This window comes from Schizophyllum commune (genome assembly GCF_000143185.2).
Source record: "Schizophyllum commune H4-8 unplaced genomic scaffold SCHCOscaffold_1, whole genome shotgun sequence".
Classification (NCBI taxonomy): Eukaryota; Fungi; Basidiomycota; class Agaricomycetes; order Agaricales; family Schizophyllaceae; genus Schizophyllum; species Schizophyllum commune.
This window is the reverse complement of record NW_026089538.1, coordinates 3,439,302-3,456,796: the sequence shown is the minus strand read 5'-3', so window position 1 is coordinate 3,456,796 and position 17,495 is coordinate 3,439,302. Positions and strand designations below refer to the sequence as shown.

General features: G+C 56.4%; 10 protein-coding genes across 10 annotated transcripts; 5 read left to right on the top strand and 5 right to left on the bottom strand.

Moving 5' to 3' along the window:
- Positions 1 to 70: 70 nt before the first annotated feature.
- SCHCODRAFT_02483826 (uncharacterized protein) lies at positions 71 to 1,000 on the bottom strand (the record flags this gene model as incomplete). The annotated part of the gene is made up of 5 exons (XM_003035675.2): positions 71 to 278; positions 332 to 445; positions 500 to 716; positions 777 to 888; positions 941 to 1,000. The coding sequence occupies 5 exons, from the start codon at positions 998 to 1,000 to the stop codon at positions 71 to 73; spliced, it is 711 nt and encodes a 236-aa protein (XP_003035721.1).
- Positions 1,001 to 1,488: 488 nt separating this feature from the next.
- SCHCODRAFT_02608010 (MFS general substrate transporter) lies at positions 1,489 to 4,208 on the bottom strand. The gene is made up of 19 exons (XM_050344287.1): positions 3,900 to 4,208; positions 3,810 to 3,847; positions 3,751 to 3,760; positions 3,616 to 3,696; positions 3,554 to 3,562; positions 3,408 to 3,497; positions 3,259 to 3,359; positions 3,174 to 3,199; positions 3,069 to 3,123; positions 2,926 to 3,016; positions 2,822 to 2,872; positions 2,691 to 2,769; positions 2,590 to 2,633; positions 2,390 to 2,535; positions 2,312 to 2,335; positions 2,081 to 2,260; positions 1,894 to 2,029; positions 1,655 to 1,841; positions 1,489 to 1,601 (listed from the first exon to the last, which is right to left on the bottom strand). The coding sequence occupies exons 1-19, from the start codon at positions 4,058 to 4,060 to the stop codon at positions 1,548 to 1,550; spliced, it is 1,563 nt and encodes a 520-aa protein (XP_050203090.1). The 5' UTR covers positions 4,061 to 4,208; the 3' UTR covers positions 1,489 to 1,547.
- Positions 4,209 to 4,585: 377 nt separating this feature from the next.
- SCHCODRAFT_02608006 (uncharacterized protein) lies at positions 4,586 to 5,331 on the bottom strand. The gene is made up of 7 exons (XM_003035677.2): positions 5,289 to 5,331; positions 5,200 to 5,238; positions 5,089 to 5,148; positions 5,037 to 5,041; positions 4,964 to 4,983; positions 4,711 to 4,914; positions 4,586 to 4,663 (listed from the first exon to the last, which is right to left on the bottom strand). The coding sequence occupies exons 1-6, from the start codon at positions 5,310 to 5,312 to the stop codon at positions 4,727 to 4,729; spliced, it is 336 nt and encodes a 111-aa protein (XP_003035723.1). The 5' UTR covers positions 5,313 to 5,331; the 3' UTR covers positions 4,586 to 4,663; positions 4,711 to 4,726.
- A 53-nt stretch (positions 5,332 to 5,384) lies between these two features.
- SCHCODRAFT_02526554 (uncharacterized protein) lies at positions 5,385 to 7,490 on the top strand. The gene is made up of 2 exons (XM_003034834.2): positions 5,385 to 6,809; positions 6,864 to 7,490. The coding sequence occupies exons 1-2, from the start codon at positions 5,422 to 5,424 to the stop codon at positions 7,042 to 7,044; spliced, it is 1,569 nt and encodes a 522-aa protein (XP_003034880.1). The 5' UTR covers positions 5,385 to 5,421; the 3' UTR covers positions 7,045 to 7,490.
- Positions 7,491 to 7,730: 240 nt separating this feature from the next.
- SCHCODRAFT_02710553 (YTH-domain-containing protein) lies at positions 7,731 to 10,571 on the top strand (the record flags this gene model as incomplete). The annotated part of the gene is made up of 6 exons (XM_003034835.2): positions 7,731 to 7,983; positions 8,092 to 8,234; positions 8,288 to 9,256; positions 9,308 to 9,471; positions 9,521 to 9,676; positions 9,726 to 10,571. The coding sequence occupies 6 exons, from the start codon at positions 7,731 to 7,733 to the stop codon at positions 10,246 to 10,248; spliced, it is 2,208 nt and encodes a 735-aa protein (XP_003034881.2). The 3' UTR covers positions 10,249 to 10,571.
- A 399-nt stretch (positions 10,572 to 10,970) lies between these two features.
- On the top strand, positions 10,971 to 13,369 carry SCHCODRAFT_02607989 (alpha/beta-hydrolase). Its single transcript, XM_050344286.1, has 15 exons — positions 10,971 to 11,046; positions 11,103 to 11,246; positions 11,296 to 11,363; positions 11,412 to 11,432; positions 11,484 to 11,604; positions 11,657 to 11,869; positions 11,918 to 11,976; positions 12,030 to 12,138; positions 12,190 to 12,210; positions 12,257 to 12,395; positions 12,444 to 12,552; positions 12,607 to 12,749; positions 12,805 to 12,819; positions 12,872 to 13,253; positions 13,304 to 13,369. Exons 1-14 carry the CDS (start codon positions 10,986 to 10,988, stop codon positions 13,023 to 13,025), a joined length of 1,377 nt encoding a protein of 458 aa, XP_050203089.1. The 5' UTR covers positions 10,971 to 10,985; the 3' UTR covers positions 13,026 to 13,253; positions 13,304 to 13,369.
- On the bottom strand, positions 13,127 to 14,732 carry SCHCODRAFT_02607988 (uncharacterized protein). Its single transcript, XM_050344285.1, has 5 exons — positions 14,467 to 14,732; positions 14,207 to 14,415; positions 13,948 to 14,159; positions 13,495 to 13,894; positions 13,127 to 13,447 (listed from the first exon to the last, which is right to left on the bottom strand). Exons 1-5 carry the CDS (start codon positions 14,690 to 14,692, stop codon positions 13,229 to 13,231), a joined length of 1,266 nt encoding a protein of 421 aa, XP_050203088.1. The 5' UTR covers positions 14,693 to 14,732; the 3' UTR covers positions 13,127 to 13,228.
- A 32-nt stretch (positions 14,733 to 14,764) lies between these two features.
- On the top strand, positions 14,765 to 15,829 carry SCHCODRAFT_02607982 (Sybindin-like protein). The gene is made up of 6 exons (XM_003034837.2): positions 14,765 to 14,806; positions 14,854 to 14,899; positions 14,960 to 15,121; positions 15,175 to 15,437; positions 15,487 to 15,753; positions 15,804 to 15,829. Exons 1-4 carry the CDS (start codon positions 14,786 to 14,788, stop codon positions 15,357 to 15,359), a joined length of 414 nt encoding a protein of 137 aa, XP_003034883.1. The 5' UTR covers positions 14,765 to 14,785; the 3' UTR covers positions 15,360 to 15,437; positions 15,487 to 15,753; positions 15,804 to 15,829.
- Positions 15,434 to 16,534, top strand: SCHCODRAFT_02037516 (uncharacterized protein). Its single transcript, XM_003034838.3, has 3 exons — positions 15,434 to 15,437; positions 15,487 to 15,753; positions 15,804 to 16,534. Exon 3 carries the CDS (start codon positions 15,809 to 15,811, stop codon positions 16,382 to 16,384), a length of 576 nt encoding a protein of 191 aa, XP_003034884.1. The 5' UTR covers positions 15,434 to 15,437; positions 15,487 to 15,753; positions 15,804 to 15,808; the 3' UTR covers positions 16,385 to 16,534.
- Positions 16,292 to 17,272, bottom strand: SCHCODRAFT_02607979 (uncharacterized protein). Its single transcript, XM_003035679.2, has 2 exons — positions 17,220 to 17,272; positions 16,292 to 17,172 (listed from the first exon to the last, which is right to left on the bottom strand). Exon 2 carries the CDS (start codon positions 17,142 to 17,144, stop codon positions 16,545 to 16,547), a length of 600 nt encoding a protein of 199 aa, XP_003035725.1. The 5' UTR covers positions 17,145 to 17,172; positions 17,220 to 17,272; the 3' UTR covers positions 16,292 to 16,544.
- Between the last annotated feature and the right edge of the window lie 223 nt (positions 17,273 to 17,495).

The window sequence follows — 17,495 nt, the reverse complement described above, 5'->3', positions numbered from 1 at the left end:
GGGGAGTACAGAACCAAATCCGGGAAGGATCGAGGAGGGGGAGACGGAAAATTGGGGGGGAAGCATCGGCTCAGTCGCAATAGTCACCTTCCGATACGGGACTCGGAGGCTCGATTTCGACTATGGTGCTTCGGCGCTTGGTCAAGAGGCCGCTGATTGTCCCGAGCATCATCATGCTTTTGCGCTTGTACGAGGACGCCCGCTGCAGAGAGCCACGCTTGTTGGGACGATAGCCGAGCGATGGCATGGTCGAGAGAAGCTCATGTTCACGCATGCCACTGAAGCATAAGATCAGAATAAGCACACGAACAGCGAAGTCGATTCAACTCACTACTTCAGCTCCGTTGTACGACGCGACGGAGGTAGGTCCTCTGGCCGGTGCTTGCAATATAACTTAAGGATCCACAGAGGACAATCCGGCTGGGAAACCACCGAGTTGAAGAAGCTATTCAGATTCATAAGCAAGGCGAACATGACTATCAGAGTTCCCCCCACTCACATGAAGATATCCTCCAGCGCATCAAACTCAGAGGGACTAGAGCCGAGGAAGTCGTAGCGTTCGCATAGCCGTGAAGGCGGCTCATCGCATAGATCCTGGCAGTAATCGACCGCCGCGACGCCCTCGAAGACAAGCGCATGGAATTCACCCTGCTCTAGTTGCGGGAGCAGACGCTGGATGCGTGGGAGGGCTGTGTACTCCGTGTAACACTTGATCTCTACGGTAGAGTGGAGAGAGTAAGCGGAGGTAGGCGCGCTTGCATCAAACGCGAACTCACTCCGAGGCGACTGGGCATCGCGCAAGTTGACGTCTGCATGGCGTAGGTACTTGAGGTCGCTCGCCTTGCAGACCTGGTGAATGAAGTCGGTCGGTTGCCACCGCTTTTTTGACTGGCTTGAGGTGTCAGTACGCATCTCAGGAAGTAAAAGCGAGTATACTTACCCGCACAAACAACACCGTAATCTCGGAGTCAGCGCTGCAGCAAGCCTTGGCGGGGGACATGCTGGGTCAAGCGGCGGGGCAACAAGGATAGGGGAGGGGCGTGCGTAGCAGAAGCGCGCTCAACCTTTATATACGTCTGCGCGCGGGTGAAAGCATCAGCGCCTCAATGCGTATGCAAACATGCGGCGTGTCGAATCATTGATCGGCCTCCCTTCTTGTCCTCCTTCGGGGCTGTTGTGCAGGGTCGCTGTTGTTCCATCTTGCTGGCGACAATCGTGATGAGCACGTCACGTCACGAATAAGGTTGAATCGTGGGTGCCAGCTCATTGCCGATGCGCATGCGCCTCCTTGAGCTGTATTGCCCTCCAGCCTTATCCACTCGCCCACAGGTGCTCCCACGGCGTCTGCATGAGAGGGAAACTTAAGCATCGGCTTCGGTACCGCGAGGTGCTTCGGAACCCATGGCGCGCCCGAGAAGACAACAAGAATGCAATCCTGTGGCTGAAGATATGACACCCTGATAGTCGCGTCGGCGAAGCGAGGCCACGTGATCGAGATGCATGATCGTTATCATCTCCCATCTACCTTTACAATTGCCGAATGCGGTTTACAAAACATATCTATACTCCCTGTTCTGCTTGTCTGTGAGGTCGAGGAATTCCTGAAGGACAACGTAAGTTCAACAGCGACGAGAAGTAATATGGAATCCCGCACCTTCTCAACCTTGACCTGCATGACCTTCCCGTCAATGACGCGCTCGATGTAGACATCGTCGTAAGTTGTGTCCCGCGGCTCAAGGTCGCGACGCTTGTTCTCGCGCGACAACAGTAGGCGGATGGAGAGCATGATCACGATGCAGCAGGCGTAGCAGATGCCAATGATGATCCATGGGATGTGGTTGCTACACACGATCGGTAAGAACGAACACAGTACGGGAGACCGAGCGAACATACCGAGGCTTGTACCTCTCCTCCCACATGAAAGGTCCCGCGGCATTGCCGATGCAGTACGCGGACAGCACCATAGCATTCGTTGTCACCTTCTTGGTGTGACCGGCCGTCACCGCGCCAATCCAGCCAAGGGCAAGGACTAGGCTGCCATGAATATCGTTTAAGATGATGATTTGGCAAGCATACGCACCGAACCCAGTAGTGCCGACACCAGTGATCCAGACGGAGAACAAGAGGCCGACCTTATTGCTCCAGGGAAGAAAGTTGATGAGGAAGACACCGAGGATATTCGGGATCAGGTATATGCTCCCGACGTAGGCTCTACTATTCGGAATCTTGGCTGCGATGGTCACACCCGTCCAGATCGTGACTGTGGCCACGGTCAGCAAGCTTGACGCGATGTGCGTGATGATCAACTAACCTATTTCGACGAGGCCATCGACACCTGGAAGACAATGATCAGCCTAATTCTCCGTGACCAAGTCCGCTCAAAACTTACAGCCTAGAAGTGTAGTCTGCAAGGTCGTGAACCCAAACGAGGCCACGATGATCGACCGCTGATTCGTGAGCGAGTTGGGAATGTTGTTCATCGCGGCGAGCAGCGCGAAGAGCCACGTCTTCGGGTCGGTAAGGGCCTCAATCAACCTACGTCGCAATAGCAATGAGCTGCAGACGGGTAGGCTCAATGAGAATACGTACTGCTCCTTCTTGAAGTGTTTGTTCTCGACACCGGTTTGGTTGTCCTAAAGGAATTGCATTAGCTACCGTCTCAACACCGACAACACCGAGGCGCAACTTACCTTGATACGGAGGACTGCGTTCGCGCGTTCCTGCTGGGTCAAGAACCATGCCGTAGTCGGCGAGTCTGGGAACAAGAACCTACGACGGGTTAGAGCACGGTTACACGCTCTATACAAGTGAATATGCGCACCAGAAGGACACTGCTGTAATCAGGGTGATGATACCCGTGATGATCATGAGCCTTTGAAGGCTGTGAGAAGGCGTACAGAGGGAGCAGTAGCGAGGTAGACGCACCATTGCCACGGTGCGAAGCCGTGCGTTTGGATATGAAGACTGCCGAACGCGATGAAGCCGCTGATAATCTGCGCGGTACCGTTCATCAGGACTACACATGCTGTCAGGACCAGCTCCGGAGTAACAAAGAATATCTGACGTACACCAGTACCCGACGCGCAATGTCTGCTCCTCGCGAGTGTAGAACATGGACGTGACCTAGATGCATCAGTATCTCAATACGAAAGACAATGATAGACCCAGCATACAATCATAAACCCCGCGGTAATTGAACCTATTCACAAGTCCACCTCGTCAGTCCCACCATCAACAGCGCAAACGCAGGACCCGCACCTTCACACATTCCGAGCAGGATGCGGACGACGAAGAGGCCGGCGAAGTTCTTGCAAGCCGCATGGCAGCAGATGGCGATGGCCCACACGAAGATGTTGATGCTGGGGGCGAGGTGAGTCTCCGGACAGGACGATGGGTTCGAAGTTCACCTCATCCACTTTCCGACAGGGAAGCGCTGCAGGCACAAGTTCTGCGGGAACTCAAAGACTAGGTAGCTCAGGTAGAATATCGTCCCCAGCCTGATTGAACGGTTCAGCCCCGATCATCACGGGACTGAGTGTGAGTGAAAGCGTACCAATTATATCTAGCAGAGAAGTCAGCGGGTGGCGAACGGGAGCAAACGGGAGTTAGGCGTACTGGCTGGTGGAAAGGTGGGCATCCTCGCGGATACCGAGTATAGCGGAGCTACCAAGCGTCGTCTTGTCCATGAATTGGACCCTACAAAGGAACGTAATGAGCTCGATGCTTTAGGCCCCTGCGACGGTGGCGTACCAGTACAGAACTGCAGATATCGTTAGCACTTAGAGTATAAGGCCAGGGGACAGACGTACCCATCATGAGGGGAAGGATATGCACGTCAATTTTCTTGCTGAAGATCACGCTCAGCTGTTTGCGCTGCCGCAGAGTGAGGGCAGGCGTACCGAATCCTTGCCGCCTCAGCTGGATCGAGTGGGTGCTCTGACCCCGCGACGAGCGCAGCCGCAGTGTCGACCTGCGCGACGGAGACCTCCACATGGTGGTCGTCCTTCTTCTCGCTAGTCGACAGGCTTTTCGTGTCGTCGTACGGGCTTGAACTGCTCATCGCGACGATGATGCGCTAAGGCAAGAGGCGAGGGGGATCTGTGACCGCCAGAAGCGCTCAACCTCCGTGATGCCAGCCAGATATATAGTACACGGGCGTGCGGAGCAGCGCTTATCTCGCGCACGCGTATAGAATACGCCATCGCAGGAGTGACCTGCTCGTGATGCCGCTGAATGGAGGCACAGAGGGGTGTTGTCCGTGGAAAAGCTGATAACGCGGGCTCGGATTCTTGTTTGACGCCTGGTATCGGGGAGGACGAGGGATGGGCCTGATTCCAGGCGCGTGGGAGGTTGGGCGGGGCAAAGGCGGGAGCTGCGCTCCGAAAGATATCTCTGGACGAGTGTGCTGATAGCAATGACATGCGCCGACGGGGTACGAGAAGCACGACAGCCCGACAGGACCGAAGATCGCTGTGATATGCAGACCGAGATATGCAGCCGAGAGATATTGTTGGACTTCTTCAACATGATGCCGCGGCCGAATCCGGAGATCTCCGAGGGAGGACCTACAACACCGAAGAAATGAAAGCAGGACCGTCGAAGTGGCGCTACATAAGTAGTGTACATGGTACATGGTCTATATTCCCTGTTAGATACGAATAACCTAAAGACAGCAGATTAGCGTAGAAAGACGAAGGGCAGAACACGCACATTCGGATTATGATCCCTATGCTTTGTCTTGAGCGAGGATGTCCTCGACGCGCTTGACCTTTCCTTCGTTACCCGTACCGGGGACGGTTTCCTTGTCCGTCCGGGTGCCGATGCGGATGTCAGTCGCGATGCGCGGCGCGCCCTTGGCGTGGACTGCAGCATGACAGTCGTGGATAGCCTGCATGACTGCAGACCAGGGGCCCTCTACTCGGAAATCGGTGATTATTGCCAGTCCAGAGAAGGGGTCTCATACCTATGTTGGTACCATAGCCACTAGTGATCATGCTTTACAGAGCTGATGGTGAGAAAGGACATAACAAGCTTACTGCATCTGTAGACGAGTGAGGAAGACCGAGGTATCATCGACGTTATACATACCTTGTAGTGGACTCCAGCCTTCTCTAAGACACGCTGGCACTCTGCGATATACTTTGCTACCTGAGGAAGATGTGAATACGATTGGGCGAGCTACATAGTTGGTCGACGCACCGAAGGTTCGCCGATTCCCATGGGAATGAGACAGAAGTCCTGGCATATATCAGTACAGTATGATTGGAGGGGAGAGCTTTGTGGCTGACGGCGACGGCGTAGAGGTCGGACATGGTGGCAAGAAGAACAATGGGATGTCCAAGCGTGGTGTCGCCGTCATCGGCGCGCACGACATCGCGCTTGGACACCCATTGTTCTTGATCCCGACGAGCTCACATCTGGATGCCCTCAACTTCCCTTCAGTCGCGCATAAATGCGTTTGAAAACATCTCAAAGTCGCCCGCTCGGCCTCAAGTACCCGCGAAGCCCAACTTGAATGGGATGCTTTCTGAAATACCGAGGTCACAGTCGGGCTCGCCACTAGGTGTAGACAGGAAAGCGTCCCTCTTAGACCTGAAAGACTGGGTCCTAGACGACGGACTCCCTTCACCATCGCCGGCGCAGACGTACAAAGTTTACGAGCCAAAGAAGGCGCCACCAAAATCTGGTCTCCTCATCAACCTCGAGTCCCCGACGAGCACGACGAACGGGAAGGCGCCCCCTCTCCCTCCACGCAAACCCTCCTTCGCATCTCTCAAATCAGTCTCCTCGGTCTCGTCCGCAAAACCCGCACAGGGCGCGCCCGCGGAGCACACATATCCCCCCGGCAAGCTCGATGTCCCGCAAAAGAGCTCAGGACACGCGCCCACCTCGTCTGTCTCCTCCTTCCACTCCGTCTCTCTCTCCGAGGACACCGACCTCGCCTCGTCGCCCAGCCCCAGCAGCTCCTCGCAGTACATCGCGACGTACCCCGTCGATCTAGCCGGCAGCGAGGCGGACTCCGCGAGCCTTGGAGGCGAGTCGTTCGAGGACGTTGCTGCTTCATCGTACGGCAGCCCCACGTCCGCCGCTCTGATTGCGCGCGACTGGGATAAAGCGCGTGCCATGCAGAAATCGGCTCCTCCAAAGCTACCCCAGCGCCCTTCGGCGGCTGCCAGTGCCGCTGCTGCAGCTGCTGCAGCCGCTTCTGCGTCCACCCCACGCCTGCCATCTCTCAAGATGCCGTCTCCTCCCCCGGTACGATCGTCAGCCTCGACGTCACCGTCTACTTCTAGCCCATCCTCGCCCTATGTGATCTCCCCCGCGTCCACTTCCAGCGTTGTGACCGCTATCGGCCGCAGAGCTCCTCCACCTGCACCCCCCTCCCGTTCCTCTACCTCCGATCGCTCCTCTATCCTCAGCACTGCGACCTCTCAGACCTCCAGCTCTACGCACAATAACCGCAGTGCCGGGCCATCCAAACTTGTGCTCTCGCGGCCGACGCCGGTGCCGCCGGCAGCGCGCGCGCGGTATGAAACCGTGTTCAATGGGAACGTCGTACAAAGCAGGAAGGCTGCGCAGAAGAAGCCTACGCTATTGAGTCCATCCGCAGCTCGGAAGACCAGGCAGGCAGCAGGGTGGCGCGGACTGTCCGTCGACTTGATCACGGGGGAGGACGGCCATCCGTTGAACGACAGTAACGATATAGAGGTGGATCAGGCGGTCACGGACGAGGACAGGCTGGATGGTCGTGTCGTGCGCCTCATATGGCAGCGGTCAAGGTTGGAGAAGCACAAGCTCGCGCAGATATGGTACGTGGACTTTTCATTGTCATGTTCGACATGGGGCGCTTACTCTGTGAGCAGGAATGAGGTCGATGCCATTCAAAGAGGTTCGCTAGATCGAGATGCGTTCGTGAGGGGGATGTGGCGCATCGACGAGGAGTTGCGAAGAGCGCAAATGCGCAAGTCGACGCTCTCGTCCGGCACGCGTCTGCGTCCCCCTCCACCTCCGCCGAGGACAAAACCGCGGCCTATACTGAGCTAGTTGGCTCGAACTCGGCTCATTTGTCGTACGTCTGCCATTATACCCTCGTCCTCGGGGACTATGCTTCCCCGCATGTACCCATCGCATATTGCTGTCGTTATATCACTCACACACGCCTGTCGTTATTAGAGGGAAATTATGCATTCAGAAGGCTGTTACGGCGCGATGCTTGCAGTCAAGCGTGCTTGCCGACCGACCACCGCTGTCGCCCATCGGGTATCGTTGGTACACCTCATCCACTGCGAGGAAGTGGCTCGGTCGTCAACAAGAGAGGGCCAGGCCGCGATGTTCATTTGTGTCGAGACCTGCATCGATGGTAATCATACACGAGTGTAAGGCCTTGTCAGTGTCTCGGAAAGGGGCATCTCTCTGCAGAAAACACAGCACAGCTAGATGAGACTCTTGAGTACCAGCTTCTGTAGAGATTTCTGCGTATTCCAATCGAGAAAAGGGGAAGAATATCGGGGCAACTGGCATGCCAGCTGGAGGCAACGGTTGATGCGATCTCGGGAACTCCCACGCACGATCCCGACCGAAACGTTTTCTTCTCCTCTTTCCGTTCTGGATTTCTCACCTTTGTCGCTGTCGACAGCGACGACGAGCACGCTTCCTCCTTTCATGCAAAGCTGAGCCCCGGATCATTGCCAACCCTCAGCTACACGAACCTCTCCTAAGCGCACCATCTGATGTCGAACAACGCGGTGCCCGGCTCCCCGTCGTCGCCGCCTGCATCGGGCGGCGTCAGGCGACATCACACGATCTCCTCATCGTCGCGGGCGGCGAGGGCGGGTGCGAAGGACACGATCTCGGAGTATGAGGAAGGAGAGAACTGGAACGAAGACGAAGTCGTGGGCGAGGGCTGGGTCGGTGGCGTTGGTGCTGTCGGCGAGAAGAGCTCCCTGCACAGGCAGGCGTCGCTCCCTACTCGTTACCATCGTGGTGAGCAAGCGTCTTGATACCCTTCCTATTGTCTAGCCCTCGTCGATCGAGGATCGTGGGCTGGTCAAGGTCGGTCACAATTATGCGTGAGGCTCATCATTACTGCAGCTTTCCAAGGCAAGGCCCCCAAGTCGGGCACGATGACCCCTAGCAAGCTGAACAGTCTGTCGGCCATCGCGGGTCACGAAGGCGACGAGGAAGACTGGGAACTCCAGCGCGCGATCGGGGCGTATAACGCGCACGATGATGAGGTGATTGCCCCTCCCGCCATAGAGTGAAGCAGCTCCTGACTTGAACCTAGAAGCTCGCGCAGGAGCAGCCGCAGGAGGATCCGCAGGCTGCGGGCTCGCCCTTGTCGCCCACCGCGTACGGCAACCCACCACAGGTGCCCTCTCCTCCCCCCGCTGCGTCCGGTGTGCGACGCCATCAGTCCATGACGTACGGGGTGCAGCGCAACAAGCAGCAGCCCCTTACCGGCCTCAAGCGCTCAGGCACGCTGCAGACTCCCCTCCCGCATGGTGCGGCGGCCCCGCAGACGCCTTCTGCGCCGGAAAGTCAGGAGCCCGAGGAAGAGTATGCGTACGCCGCGGAAGAACCAGGAATTTACGACGAAGAGTACAAACCATATGGTCCCATGAGCCCCATCGGCCGCTCCTCGCCCTGGGGAAACAATGGGAACAACGAATGGCGCACTCCGGGCGGCTCCATTTCGTCTACTGGCAGCGGAGCTATCGACGATGTTCAGCGCGCGCTCTCAGCACTCGAGATCAGCAACAACAGCTACGCCCAGGGTGGCAACGCCTTCCAGGGTGCCGGCCAGAGCGTCCATCCGCCCCGCTTCAACCCTGCGCACCCGCCGCCCCAGCAGCAGCCCGGCATGCGCAACCCCATCCCAGGCAACGGTAGGGGCCACGGCAGTGACTTCAACGGTCGCAAGACGCCGACGGGCTCTGGCAACTACGGCGGCCAGGGTTGGGAGCAGCAACCACGCGAGCGCAGCATCACGCCAAGGCGGTCGAACCCGAACCTGCAGTTCAAGAGCAACGACATCCCGAGCGTGCCGCCCATTCCTGCTCAGTATTTGCAGCAGAACAACACGGGTGGCCAGCCTCGTCTCGGGATGAATAACACTGGTGGTGCGACCTCGCCAGTTGGCGGCCAGCCCGGACCGGCGCCGTCCCTGCAGGGCTTCGTTAATGCGCCCATCGATGTTCCCTCGCTTATCGCTGCCAAGGGCTACAATCCGTCCAACTTCGACATCCGGCCTCAATTTGTGCGTTGCTCTTAAGTCACTGTTAGGTAAATGTTAGCTCACATTTCATAGGCGCGGTACTTCGTCATCAAGTCCTATACCGAGGATGATGTCCACAAGTCACTCAAGTACGAGATTTGGAGCTCGACTGATCCGGGCAATAAGCGCTTGGACAAGGCTTTCAAGGAGACGGCTGGCCGCGGGCCCATCTACCTGTTCTTTAGTGTTAACGCTAGGTATGCAAACATCGTGTTTCGTCTGTCAGGCAATTAATGCAGTTGGCAGCGGTCACTTCTGCGGTATGGCCGAGATGCTGACGCCGGTGGACTACACGCGAAGCAGCACTGTCTGGGCTTCGGACAAGTGGAAGGGCGTGTTCAAGGTCCGCTGGATCTTCGTTCGCGATATTCCGAACGTCAGCCTGCGCCACATCAAGCTCAAGTATGACCTACCTGCCTTGTTTCATCATGGACGCTGACGTTCGTTGTAGCAACACGCAGGAGCGTAAGCCCGTGACCAACTCGCGCGATACGCAAGAGCTGTTGTCCGATGCGGGTCTTGAGATGCTGCGTATTTTCGCTACGCATCCCGCACGGACATCTCTGCTGCAGGACTTCGCCTTCTACGAGCTGCAGTCGATGCAGAAAATTCAGGCCCAGCAGAGCAACAACAACTCGACGCAGGGCAGCGCTGCCGTCTCGCCCATCGCCACGCCCGCGCAGCTCGCCAGCCCTCAGCTCGGAAGCACGTCACCGAATCTTGCCCAGCAGCAAGCCTCGCCGAACCTATTCATGCAGAGCCCCTACCAACTGCCCGCGATGAACCCAATGCTGCAGATGCAGATGCAAATGCAGCAGATGAACAACATGGGCATGGGCATGAACGGCATGGGCCTTGGCTCCCCGCAGTTCGGCATGCCGCAGAACCAAGCCATGCAGCAGAGCGTCATGCGCAACCCGAGTCCTGGGCCGCAGGGTGGCGGACAGAACTTCATGGGTATGCCGACGTTCTGAGCGCCCTCGCCTCGTCGAAGTCAAAGAAGAAGAAAGGCAATCGAAGTCCAAGAAGTGTACTGCCGACCGCCAATTGTATGCAAGTTCAAGCTCATATCTGTTTATCTTCTCCCCCGCCGTCTAGACCCCCGCACGCTTCGTCTAATGCAGCAGAATTGTGGAATAATACGTTACGATCTTGTACTTGCATCGCCCCTCGTCGATGTAACGCCGACCCCCTCTTTCCTTACGCTGTGTTCCCTTCATCTATGCTATCACTATCTGTCCCCTTCCCCGCCTCCTGAATATTTGTTCTCCACCATCCTATTTCTCGCGTGCGTGCGCTGACTACGTACACCATATTTGTGTTGTCTTGCTCGTTCTACTCGCTACTACAGTTTGTTTGCGCGCCCCGTTGCTTGGATAAGTGCAACACTAGGACATGTACGGTACATTCGGACACGCGTAGGACAAGGACTCGCCCGGTTGTCCGTTCATTGTACTTGTATAATGGCTTGTGTACGTAGCTGTATGCGCTGACTTGAATCGCAGTCATCAGTTCGCTCTCTTAGTATGATAACGTCCGACCTTCACCTTCGCCAGCCCGGATACCACTCGGACCATCGTCGACCATGCGCGCCGATTTCAGTTAGAGGCGCGGTCTCCTTCGGACCGTTGTGGCATGCGCCACGATATATATAACGGCGAGAAGGCCGCCCTATGCAGATAACGCTCTTCTCATTCGCATTCCACCCACCATGCCTCCCGCTGCTTTCTACCCCCTACGTGATGAGGACGCCGAATCGTACATCATCACTGGTGGGTCTACTGACTTCCGAGGTTAATTATAGCGATCTGATAGATACGTACGCCAGATGGGTTGAAGGTCATTGAGCGATTCTTCACCTTGCCACTTGATTATGGGAATCCGGAGGGATTGAAGATACGAGTATTCGCGCGGAACTTGTTCTCAATTGACCAAGCAAAGACTCCGGAGGAGCAAGCTGCGCTCCCTTACTGTACGTACACTGCATCGGTACCTATCGTCTGCTCGAACAGCCTATGCAGTGGTCTACCTCCAAGGAGGTCCTGGGTTCGAATGCGATGTGCTTACCGTGTCTGGGATGGCGTCGGAGGTATGTACGGCGGAAGTACACCCTCAATTGCTGACGATATCTATACAGCTCCATAGCCGCGGCTATCAGGTCAGAGGTCAAAACACTTACCGTTCCATCGATTATTCACACTCTAGGTAGACGCTCTGGTTGGACCAGCGCGGGACTGGCTTGAGCACGCCGCTGTCTGCAGAGGTTCTGCAAGGGAAAAGCGACAAGGAGATTGCAGAGTATTGCAAGCACTTCCGCGCAGACAATATAGGTGCGTCCGTCTCTTCCACTTCTTCGCCACGAGCACTGAGGAACCGCATCAGTTCGCGACTGCGAAGCCATCCGCGAGGCTCTCATCGGACACAAGGACGATCCGGAGCAACGCAAATGGACGATACTCGGTCAAAGCTTCGGCGGATTCTGCGCATTCACATACCTTTCGTTCTTCCCGGATAGCCTGAAGGAGGTTTTCACTACGGGAGGTATACCGCCCCTGCTGCTCGACGATCCTGTCGCCAATTATGAGGCGACTGCCAGTTGGGTGGGAAATTCTGACTGTGATGCATGAGCTGACTCCGCTCCAGAGCAGGTCGCCGAGAGGAACAAGATTTACTACGAGAAGTATCCGCAAGATATTAAGAGGGTAAGCATGGCCGCTGAAAATCACTGAGATTAGCATATCTGAAGAGGGCACAGGTACGGCAGATCCTGCGTTACCTGGAGGCGAACAACATCACACTTCCCAGCGGCGGGAGGCTATCTGTCCAGCGCTTCCAGGCCCTGGGCATAGCTTTTGGAGCGAAGAGTTAGTTGCGCTTACGAGCAGGTTTGTTCAAAAATTTCTGACGTCCTACAGATGGCATCGACACTATCCATCGTGAGCGTCATCCGCTGTAATCCGGCAATTTCCTCAATGGCTGTAGAACTGGTGCTGAGAGCGACGAATGACCTCGAAATCCATGGCATACTCACCTATCACCTTTTAAGCCGCGTCGAAGCGGGCCACTCATTCGACCAGAACCCAATTTACTTCATCTTGCACGAGCCCATATATTGCTCAGGGTAAGTCGCGCCAGCGGAGATCTTGCAGACCTGACTGGATATTTGCAGGAAACCCGCGCAGTGGGCAGCCTCGCGCGTTCTGAAGAACAAGCCGCAATTCCTGTGGGCCGAGCAGAAGGACAAGGAAGACCAGCCGGTGTACTTCACGGGTGAAATGGTAAGAGCGCGCTTCCAACTGAGAGACGTGCGCCAGGTTCTTCACTTCCGATAGATCTTCCCGGAAATGTTGGACGACTTCGTGAACCTGCGTCCACTAAAGGGCGCTGCGCATCTCCTCGCAGAGAAAGCGGACTGGCCAGCGCTCTATGATCGTGAGCGTCTTTCAAAGAATAAAGTCAAGGTGACCTCGGCGACGTGCGTATCAAAAGTTGCGTCCTTGTGGCCTTGACTGACGATCTGCATGGCGTAGCTACTTCACGGACATGTCAGTGGTGGATTTGCTCGCTTTCTTACTGTACTGACCTTTGCTCTGACAGGTATGTGCCTTTCGACCTCGTGCAGGAAGTTGTTGCGGCCGTGCCAAATGTTGAGCAATGGATCACCAACCAGCATTTCCATTCCGCGGTACGACAAGATCCCAAGGGAGTGTTCGACATGTTGTTCAGGCTGAGCAAGCGCGAGCGGGACTAAACAATACGAAAGATCGTCGAGTACCTGCGTAGTAGCGTCTCCATGTAATGTAGAAAAGCCAGACGCACCTCAAATTCGGCCGTTCCACACAAGCCGGTGACGGAGAGAGCATAGTAACGAGCTGGCTGTCGTTAAATAATAGCATTGCGACACGGTAGCGTACATCCCGCCAAAGTCCTTTTCCAGTTGTCCGCCCGCCCTCGTCACGATGCGTACACTTCAGCCCTACTAACAAACATGCTCGAGTTCTGATACAAGTCCGGAGGTAGACTACGCACGAGCTCCGCGTTCGACCTGACGAACGATCCTCCGTCCCGAGCGACGAGGTCTGATGGGCGAAGATTGAGGTATTCCGACATGACGACGCGCAGGATGAGGTTCCATCGTCGCATGGTTGGGAGATGCAGAGCGGATGCATCGTCCTGAACGTATCGTCAGCTAAGTCGCTGTGGTGAAATTTGAGACGCACCGATAGTTTATGCCATACGCCGGGGAACGGCAATGGTATGAGATGCAGGATGCTGACACCTCGCGCGAGGAACGGTACATGATCGTCCCCCATGCCTCCCATATTCTTCTGGTGCTCCGAGCGCGGCGCGAACCAGCTGCGCCACTGCCCCGGCGCCATGTCCTGCTCATCGTCGTACGCCAACGCGCCGCTCTCGCCTAGACGCTTTTCTGCGTAGATGAACTCGTCGTAGAGCCATGCGGTGTCCAAGAAGAAGGACCGCATGCTTGGGTTAGGGGCGCCCAGAAGGTCGAGCAGTATGAAGTTCTCAATCGTGGAGAGCTCGGTTGATTGAGGTGCCATGAGTCGGCGTTTCTGGTTGGACTGGATGTATTCGCTTTCCCACTTGTCGGCAAGATGTCTGTGATCACAAATTAGCGCGTGTAGGGCAGCAAACGAGAAGACGGTATATACCTTGCGCCGTAGATGGAGTCTGTATCTGTCCACCTCACGAAGGCCTCTTCCCCGTCGAAGAATATGAGTTGCAAGGTCGTATCTGCGACGTCATCATCGTCCTCTTCGCCATTGTCGAAGCGGGCGGCGCGTGCGTCGAGCATGGGGTTCAGAGTTTCCGCGAGGTCTAGCATCATGGCGCACGGTGCTGCCGAGTCCGTCGCGCCCAAGAACTGCATGAACTCAGCGCACGCAAGTCTTCATCTCGATCCCCACTCACCTCCCCATTCTCAAAATATTTGCTGTCGAAATGAGCAGCAACTACGACGCGTCGCGCGGCCTTCGGATCCTTCGTGGCAATCACGTTTGTGAAGTGTTTCCTCCCCATCGGTGTGTCGTCCTCGAACTCGTCCTCCTCAACCTCCCAATTCAACGCCTTCATGGTGTCAACGATGTACTTCCGGACCTGGGTGTTGCCCTCAGTATCGACTGCACTGAGCGTGAGACGTGGCGCATACCTGCTGAACGTGTACTACTCACCGACGCGAGGAATGAGGATCTTGGACACATGCGAGGACGAGTCGGATGGGTCCATCTGCTTGAGGGGGTCCTTAGCGGAGACGAGGGTCTCAATGTCAGTCGCCGTGAGTTCGACGAGCTGACGGCTGCCTGCCGCCACCGCGATCCCTGCCGAGAGAACAGTGACGAAGGAGGCTCCGAGCCATCTACCATTACCCCAGCAGGGGGAAGACGACCATAACCGCATATCAGGTGGTCGTCGCCGTCGTGGGTGACGGTAAAAGCAGAGTGGTCCTAGACGTTTGATGCCAAGGCATCGCCGCTCTCGCTTCCTACCACCATGGCCATCTACGGCCTCTGGGTACATCCCCTGCTTCTTCCTCTCTCACGTTCCTCATGCCCACCCAGGTCATCAACAAAGCCGGCGGCCTCGTTTACCAGAGGAACTTCGCAGGTTCTTAGCTTACGGCAGCGCACGGGCGACGACGAACTCTTACACGCGCTCCCTGCCCAGATGGACTAGCGCAGCTCACGTCAAACGAGTATCTCGTGCTGGCTGGTACTTTGCACGGTATACACGCTATCACTAGTCGGTTGTCGCCCATGGGGTCGAGCTCGGGCGCGCAAGTGATCGAGGGGGAATCGTTCAAGATGAACATATTCCTCACTCAGACGGGTGCGCTACTACTCTGCTCTCGTTCTCTGAATCCTTGCTCACCTTCGTACAAGGCACTAAATTTGTACTGTTAACGTCTCTGGCGGAAACCTCCGCGGACTCGATACTCCAGAAGGCGTACGAAGCCTACGGCGACACGGTCATGAAGAATCCCTTCCATACCCCCGAAATGCCTATACGAAGCGATGGCTTTGACCAGCGCATCACCGCGCTGATAGGGAGCGGTATAACGTCCTAGTGGGCGGTGACACCGTGATAGCATGTCAGACCCTTCATAAGAGCGACTGCCTAACGCTACCGCCATGATGTTGACTTGGTAATTTTATCCTTCTTGTGCAAGACGTCTACTTATACCTGGATTGCAGCGTCTTCAGGGCAATTGGTTCCCTCTCGTATGCTCGCTCGTTACCCTCTTGCTCGGATGGCAGAGCCGCTTCGGTAGAACGATGATCACTCAATTGAACGCAGATCACCTTTGCCTGTCTCTCGACTGTACTTTTACCGTGTATAATGCCCTCAACTTACCAGCCTTGTTGGCGATCTGGAGTCACGTTGTATCCTTCCCAGGCTGGCTCGACTCGATTCTTTCATCTATCCACCATCTGTTAGGCGCCGGGCTGCCCACTAGTAAGGTAAGTGATCCCTGGCGCCAAAGGCGCATCCCGCTAATACACTGCTCTAGAGAATATGGCCGCTCCTCCGACCTGCTCCCTCGAGTCCGCCATACAGTCCGGCAGTGGTGTTCTTTCCAACTTTGGGCAAGAACCACCACCTCACATGCACAAGCCCATTGATCTGGGTACCTTGCGCGTCCCTCAGTACAGCGACCATGATGTCGTGTCTCCCCTCCACCTTCGTGTCCTACGCAACGACCTAGCCAACCACTGGTGGCTCGAATGGCCAGTGGGCACTTGCGAAAGTCACCATGTCTCCCGCGTCAACGACCCCGTCCGCCGACTGCAGGTTGTGCAGGAGCGCTGCCACGAACATCTCACGAACTGGGGTGGAATCACGGTGATCTCGACCGACGACTTGCAGTCGGTCGGACCGGGATGTGCGATCCTTCTGGGGATCATGGACCTTGTCCAGAGGCAGGCGCTTGAACGCATCGCGGTCACAGAGCCAGTGTTGGTGCCGAATGGCGAGTGGAACTGCCAGAACTGGACCATCAGTGTGTTGCAGAAAGCTGTAGACGCCGGATTTTTGGATCGTGCTGCCGTAGACGACGCCGTCATGCAGGCGCTCGCAGTGCCGACGCTGTGATTGCAATGAATGTATCTGCGGGTATCCCAGTGCTATATCCCATGTATATCACCCATCCCATGTATGTCGCCATTCCCCATGTATGCAAACCGAATGCCCTGTACGTATGAATGTTCGTAGATGCCCAAAGCCCTGTTTACAAGCCCAACAAAGTCCCCAGCTACCCGTAATATGCCAACCTGCACGCAGGAGGCACAGCCAGTGCCTCTTCTATCGCGTCGTCCACGATCCCATTGTCCATTACGCCCGCGTGCACGGCCTTCCGCATCACGCTGACCACCCAATCCTGACAGTTCCACTCACCGTCCGGCGCCCACACGGGCTCCACCGCCGCGATGCCCTCCAGCTTCCGACGCTGTGCCAAGGTGAGGTCGCCCAGCAGAAACGCCCACCCCGCGCATGTTGACCGCTCGCTCGCGATGACCGTCAGCGCGCCCCAATTGGTGAGATGCGCGTGCCCGCGCTCTTGCACGATCTGCAGGCGCTTCACCGCGTCGCCCCGGCGCGCACGATGGTAGTTGTGGCGCACACCTACAGGCCAGTCGAGCCACCAATGATTCGCGTCTGCGGCGCGGAGGACGCGGAGGTGGACCGGGGTGATCACATCCTGGTCCGTATATTCTGGCACGCGGAGGGGCGCGAGGTCAATGGGGTGGTACATGAAGGGCGTAGGCTCCCTCCCGAGATTCGGTAAGGGCTTCTTCGCCTCAGAGAGCGTAGGCAGATCCTGCTCGATGGTGCACCGCGGATGCGCGCCCATGGCTTTGCATCGTACACCGGGTGAGGGCCTGTGACTCTGTCAGAAGACGTGTTTTTATGCCAAGCGCCGACTTACTAGTGGTGGCGCTGAGCTAACTCGCGTTGAGCTGCGGTTGGAGCGTACCGTCAGCAGGGCTTTTAAGCGGGATGGTCTCGTGACGGTTCAATTGTCACGGCCGTGTGACGTTTTGTTCTAAGCCACGTGCTGCGTACTTCGGGTGTTTTCGTGAGCTGTGAGCCTCTCAGATCGTCCACGAAGCTTTTGAAGCGTTGAAAAGCGAAATTGGAACATTTTCTTCGACAATCAGTTAGAAAAGGAAATTTACTTGACTGGCTATGGCCATAAAGTGCT

What these genes read in the sequence shown, in the direction of transcription:
- SCHCODRAFT_02608010 (XM_050344287.1), bottom strand. Translation starts at nt 4,060, where the DNA reads ATGAGCAGTTCAAGCCCGTACGACGACACGAAAAGCCTGTCGACTAGC. An exon ending in CCTGTCGGAAAGTGGATGAG is followed by an intron (nt 3,360 to 3,407) that starts GTGAACTTCGAA and finishes CCTCGCCCCCAG; the next exon opens with CATCAACATCTTCGTGTGGG. An exon ending in ACGCAGTCCTCCGTATCAAG is followed by an intron (nt 2,634 to 2,690) that starts GTAAGTTGCGCC and finishes CAATTCCTTTAG; the next exon opens with GACAACCAAACCGGTGTCGA.
- SCHCODRAFT_02608006 (XM_003035677.2), bottom strand. Translation starts at nt 5,312, where the DNA reads ATGTCCGACCTCTACGCCGTCGCC. An exon ending in CCGACCTCTACGCCGTCGCC is followed by an intron (nt 5,239 to 5,288) that starts GTCAGCCACAAA and finishes GATATATGCCAG; the next exon opens with GACTTCTGTCTCATTCCCAT. An exon ending in TGGCTATGGTACCAACATAG is followed by an intron (nt 4,915 to 4,963) that starts GTATGAGACCCC and finishes ATTTCCGAGTAG; the next exon opens with AGGGCCCCTGGTCTGCAGTC.
- SCHCODRAFT_02526554 (XM_003034834.2), top strand. Translation starts at nt 5,422, where the DNA reads ATGCCCTCAACTTCCCTTCAGTCGCGCATAAATGCGTTTGAAAACATC. An exon ending in CACAAGCTCGCGCAGATATG is followed by an intron (nt 6,810 to 6,863) that starts GTACGTGGACTT and finishes CTCTGTGAGCAG; the next exon opens with GAATGAGGTCGATGCCATTC.
- SCHCODRAFT_02607989 (XM_050344286.1), top strand. Translation starts at nt 10,986, where the DNA reads ATGCCTCCCGCTGCTTTCTACCCCCTACGTGATGAGGACGCCGAATCG. An exon ending in CAATTATGAGGCGACTGCCA is followed by an intron (nt 11,870 to 11,917) that starts GTTGGGTGGGAA and finishes ACTCCGCTCCAG; the next exon opens with AGCAGGTCGCCGAGAGGAAC. An exon ending in TGGCATCGACACTATCCATC is followed by an intron (nt 12,211 to 12,256) that starts GTGAGCGTCATC and finishes CAATGGCTGTAG; the next exon opens with AACTGGTGCTGAGAGCGACG.
- SCHCODRAFT_02607988 (XM_050344285.1), bottom strand. Translation starts at nt 14,692, where the DNA reads ATGCGGTTATGGTCGTCTTCCCCCTGCTGGGGTAATGGTAGATGGCTC. An exon ending in AATATTTTGAGAATGGGGAG is followed by an intron (nt 14,160 to 14,206) that starts GTGAGTGGGGAT and finishes GAGTTCATGCAG; the next exon opens with TTCTTGGGCGCGACGGACTC. An exon ending in GCGTATGGCATAAACTATCG is followed by an intron (nt 13,448 to 13,494) that starts GTGCGTCTCAAA and finishes CGATACGTTCAG; the next exon opens with GACGATGCATCCGCTCTGCA.
- SCHCODRAFT_02607982 (XM_003034837.2), top strand. Translation starts at nt 14,786, where the DNA reads ATGGCCATCTACGGCCTCTGG. An exon ending in TGGCCATCTACGGCCTCTGG is followed by an intron (nt 14,807 to 14,853) that starts GTACATCCCCTG and finishes ATGCCCACCCAG; the next exon opens with GTCATCAACAAAGCCGGCGG. An exon ending in CATATTCCTCACTCAGACGG is followed by an intron (nt 15,122 to 15,174) that starts GTGCGCTACTAC and finishes CCTTCGTACAAG; the next exon opens with GCACTAAATTTGTACTGTTA.
- SCHCODRAFT_02037516 (XM_003034838.3), top strand. Translation starts at nt 15,809, where the DNA reads ATGGCCGCTCCTCCGACCTGCTCCCTCGAGTCCGCCATACAGTCCGGC.
- SCHCODRAFT_02607979 (XM_003035679.2), bottom strand. Translation starts at nt 17,144, where the DNA reads ATGGGCGCGCATCCGCGGTGCACCATCGAGCAGGATCTGCCTACGCTC.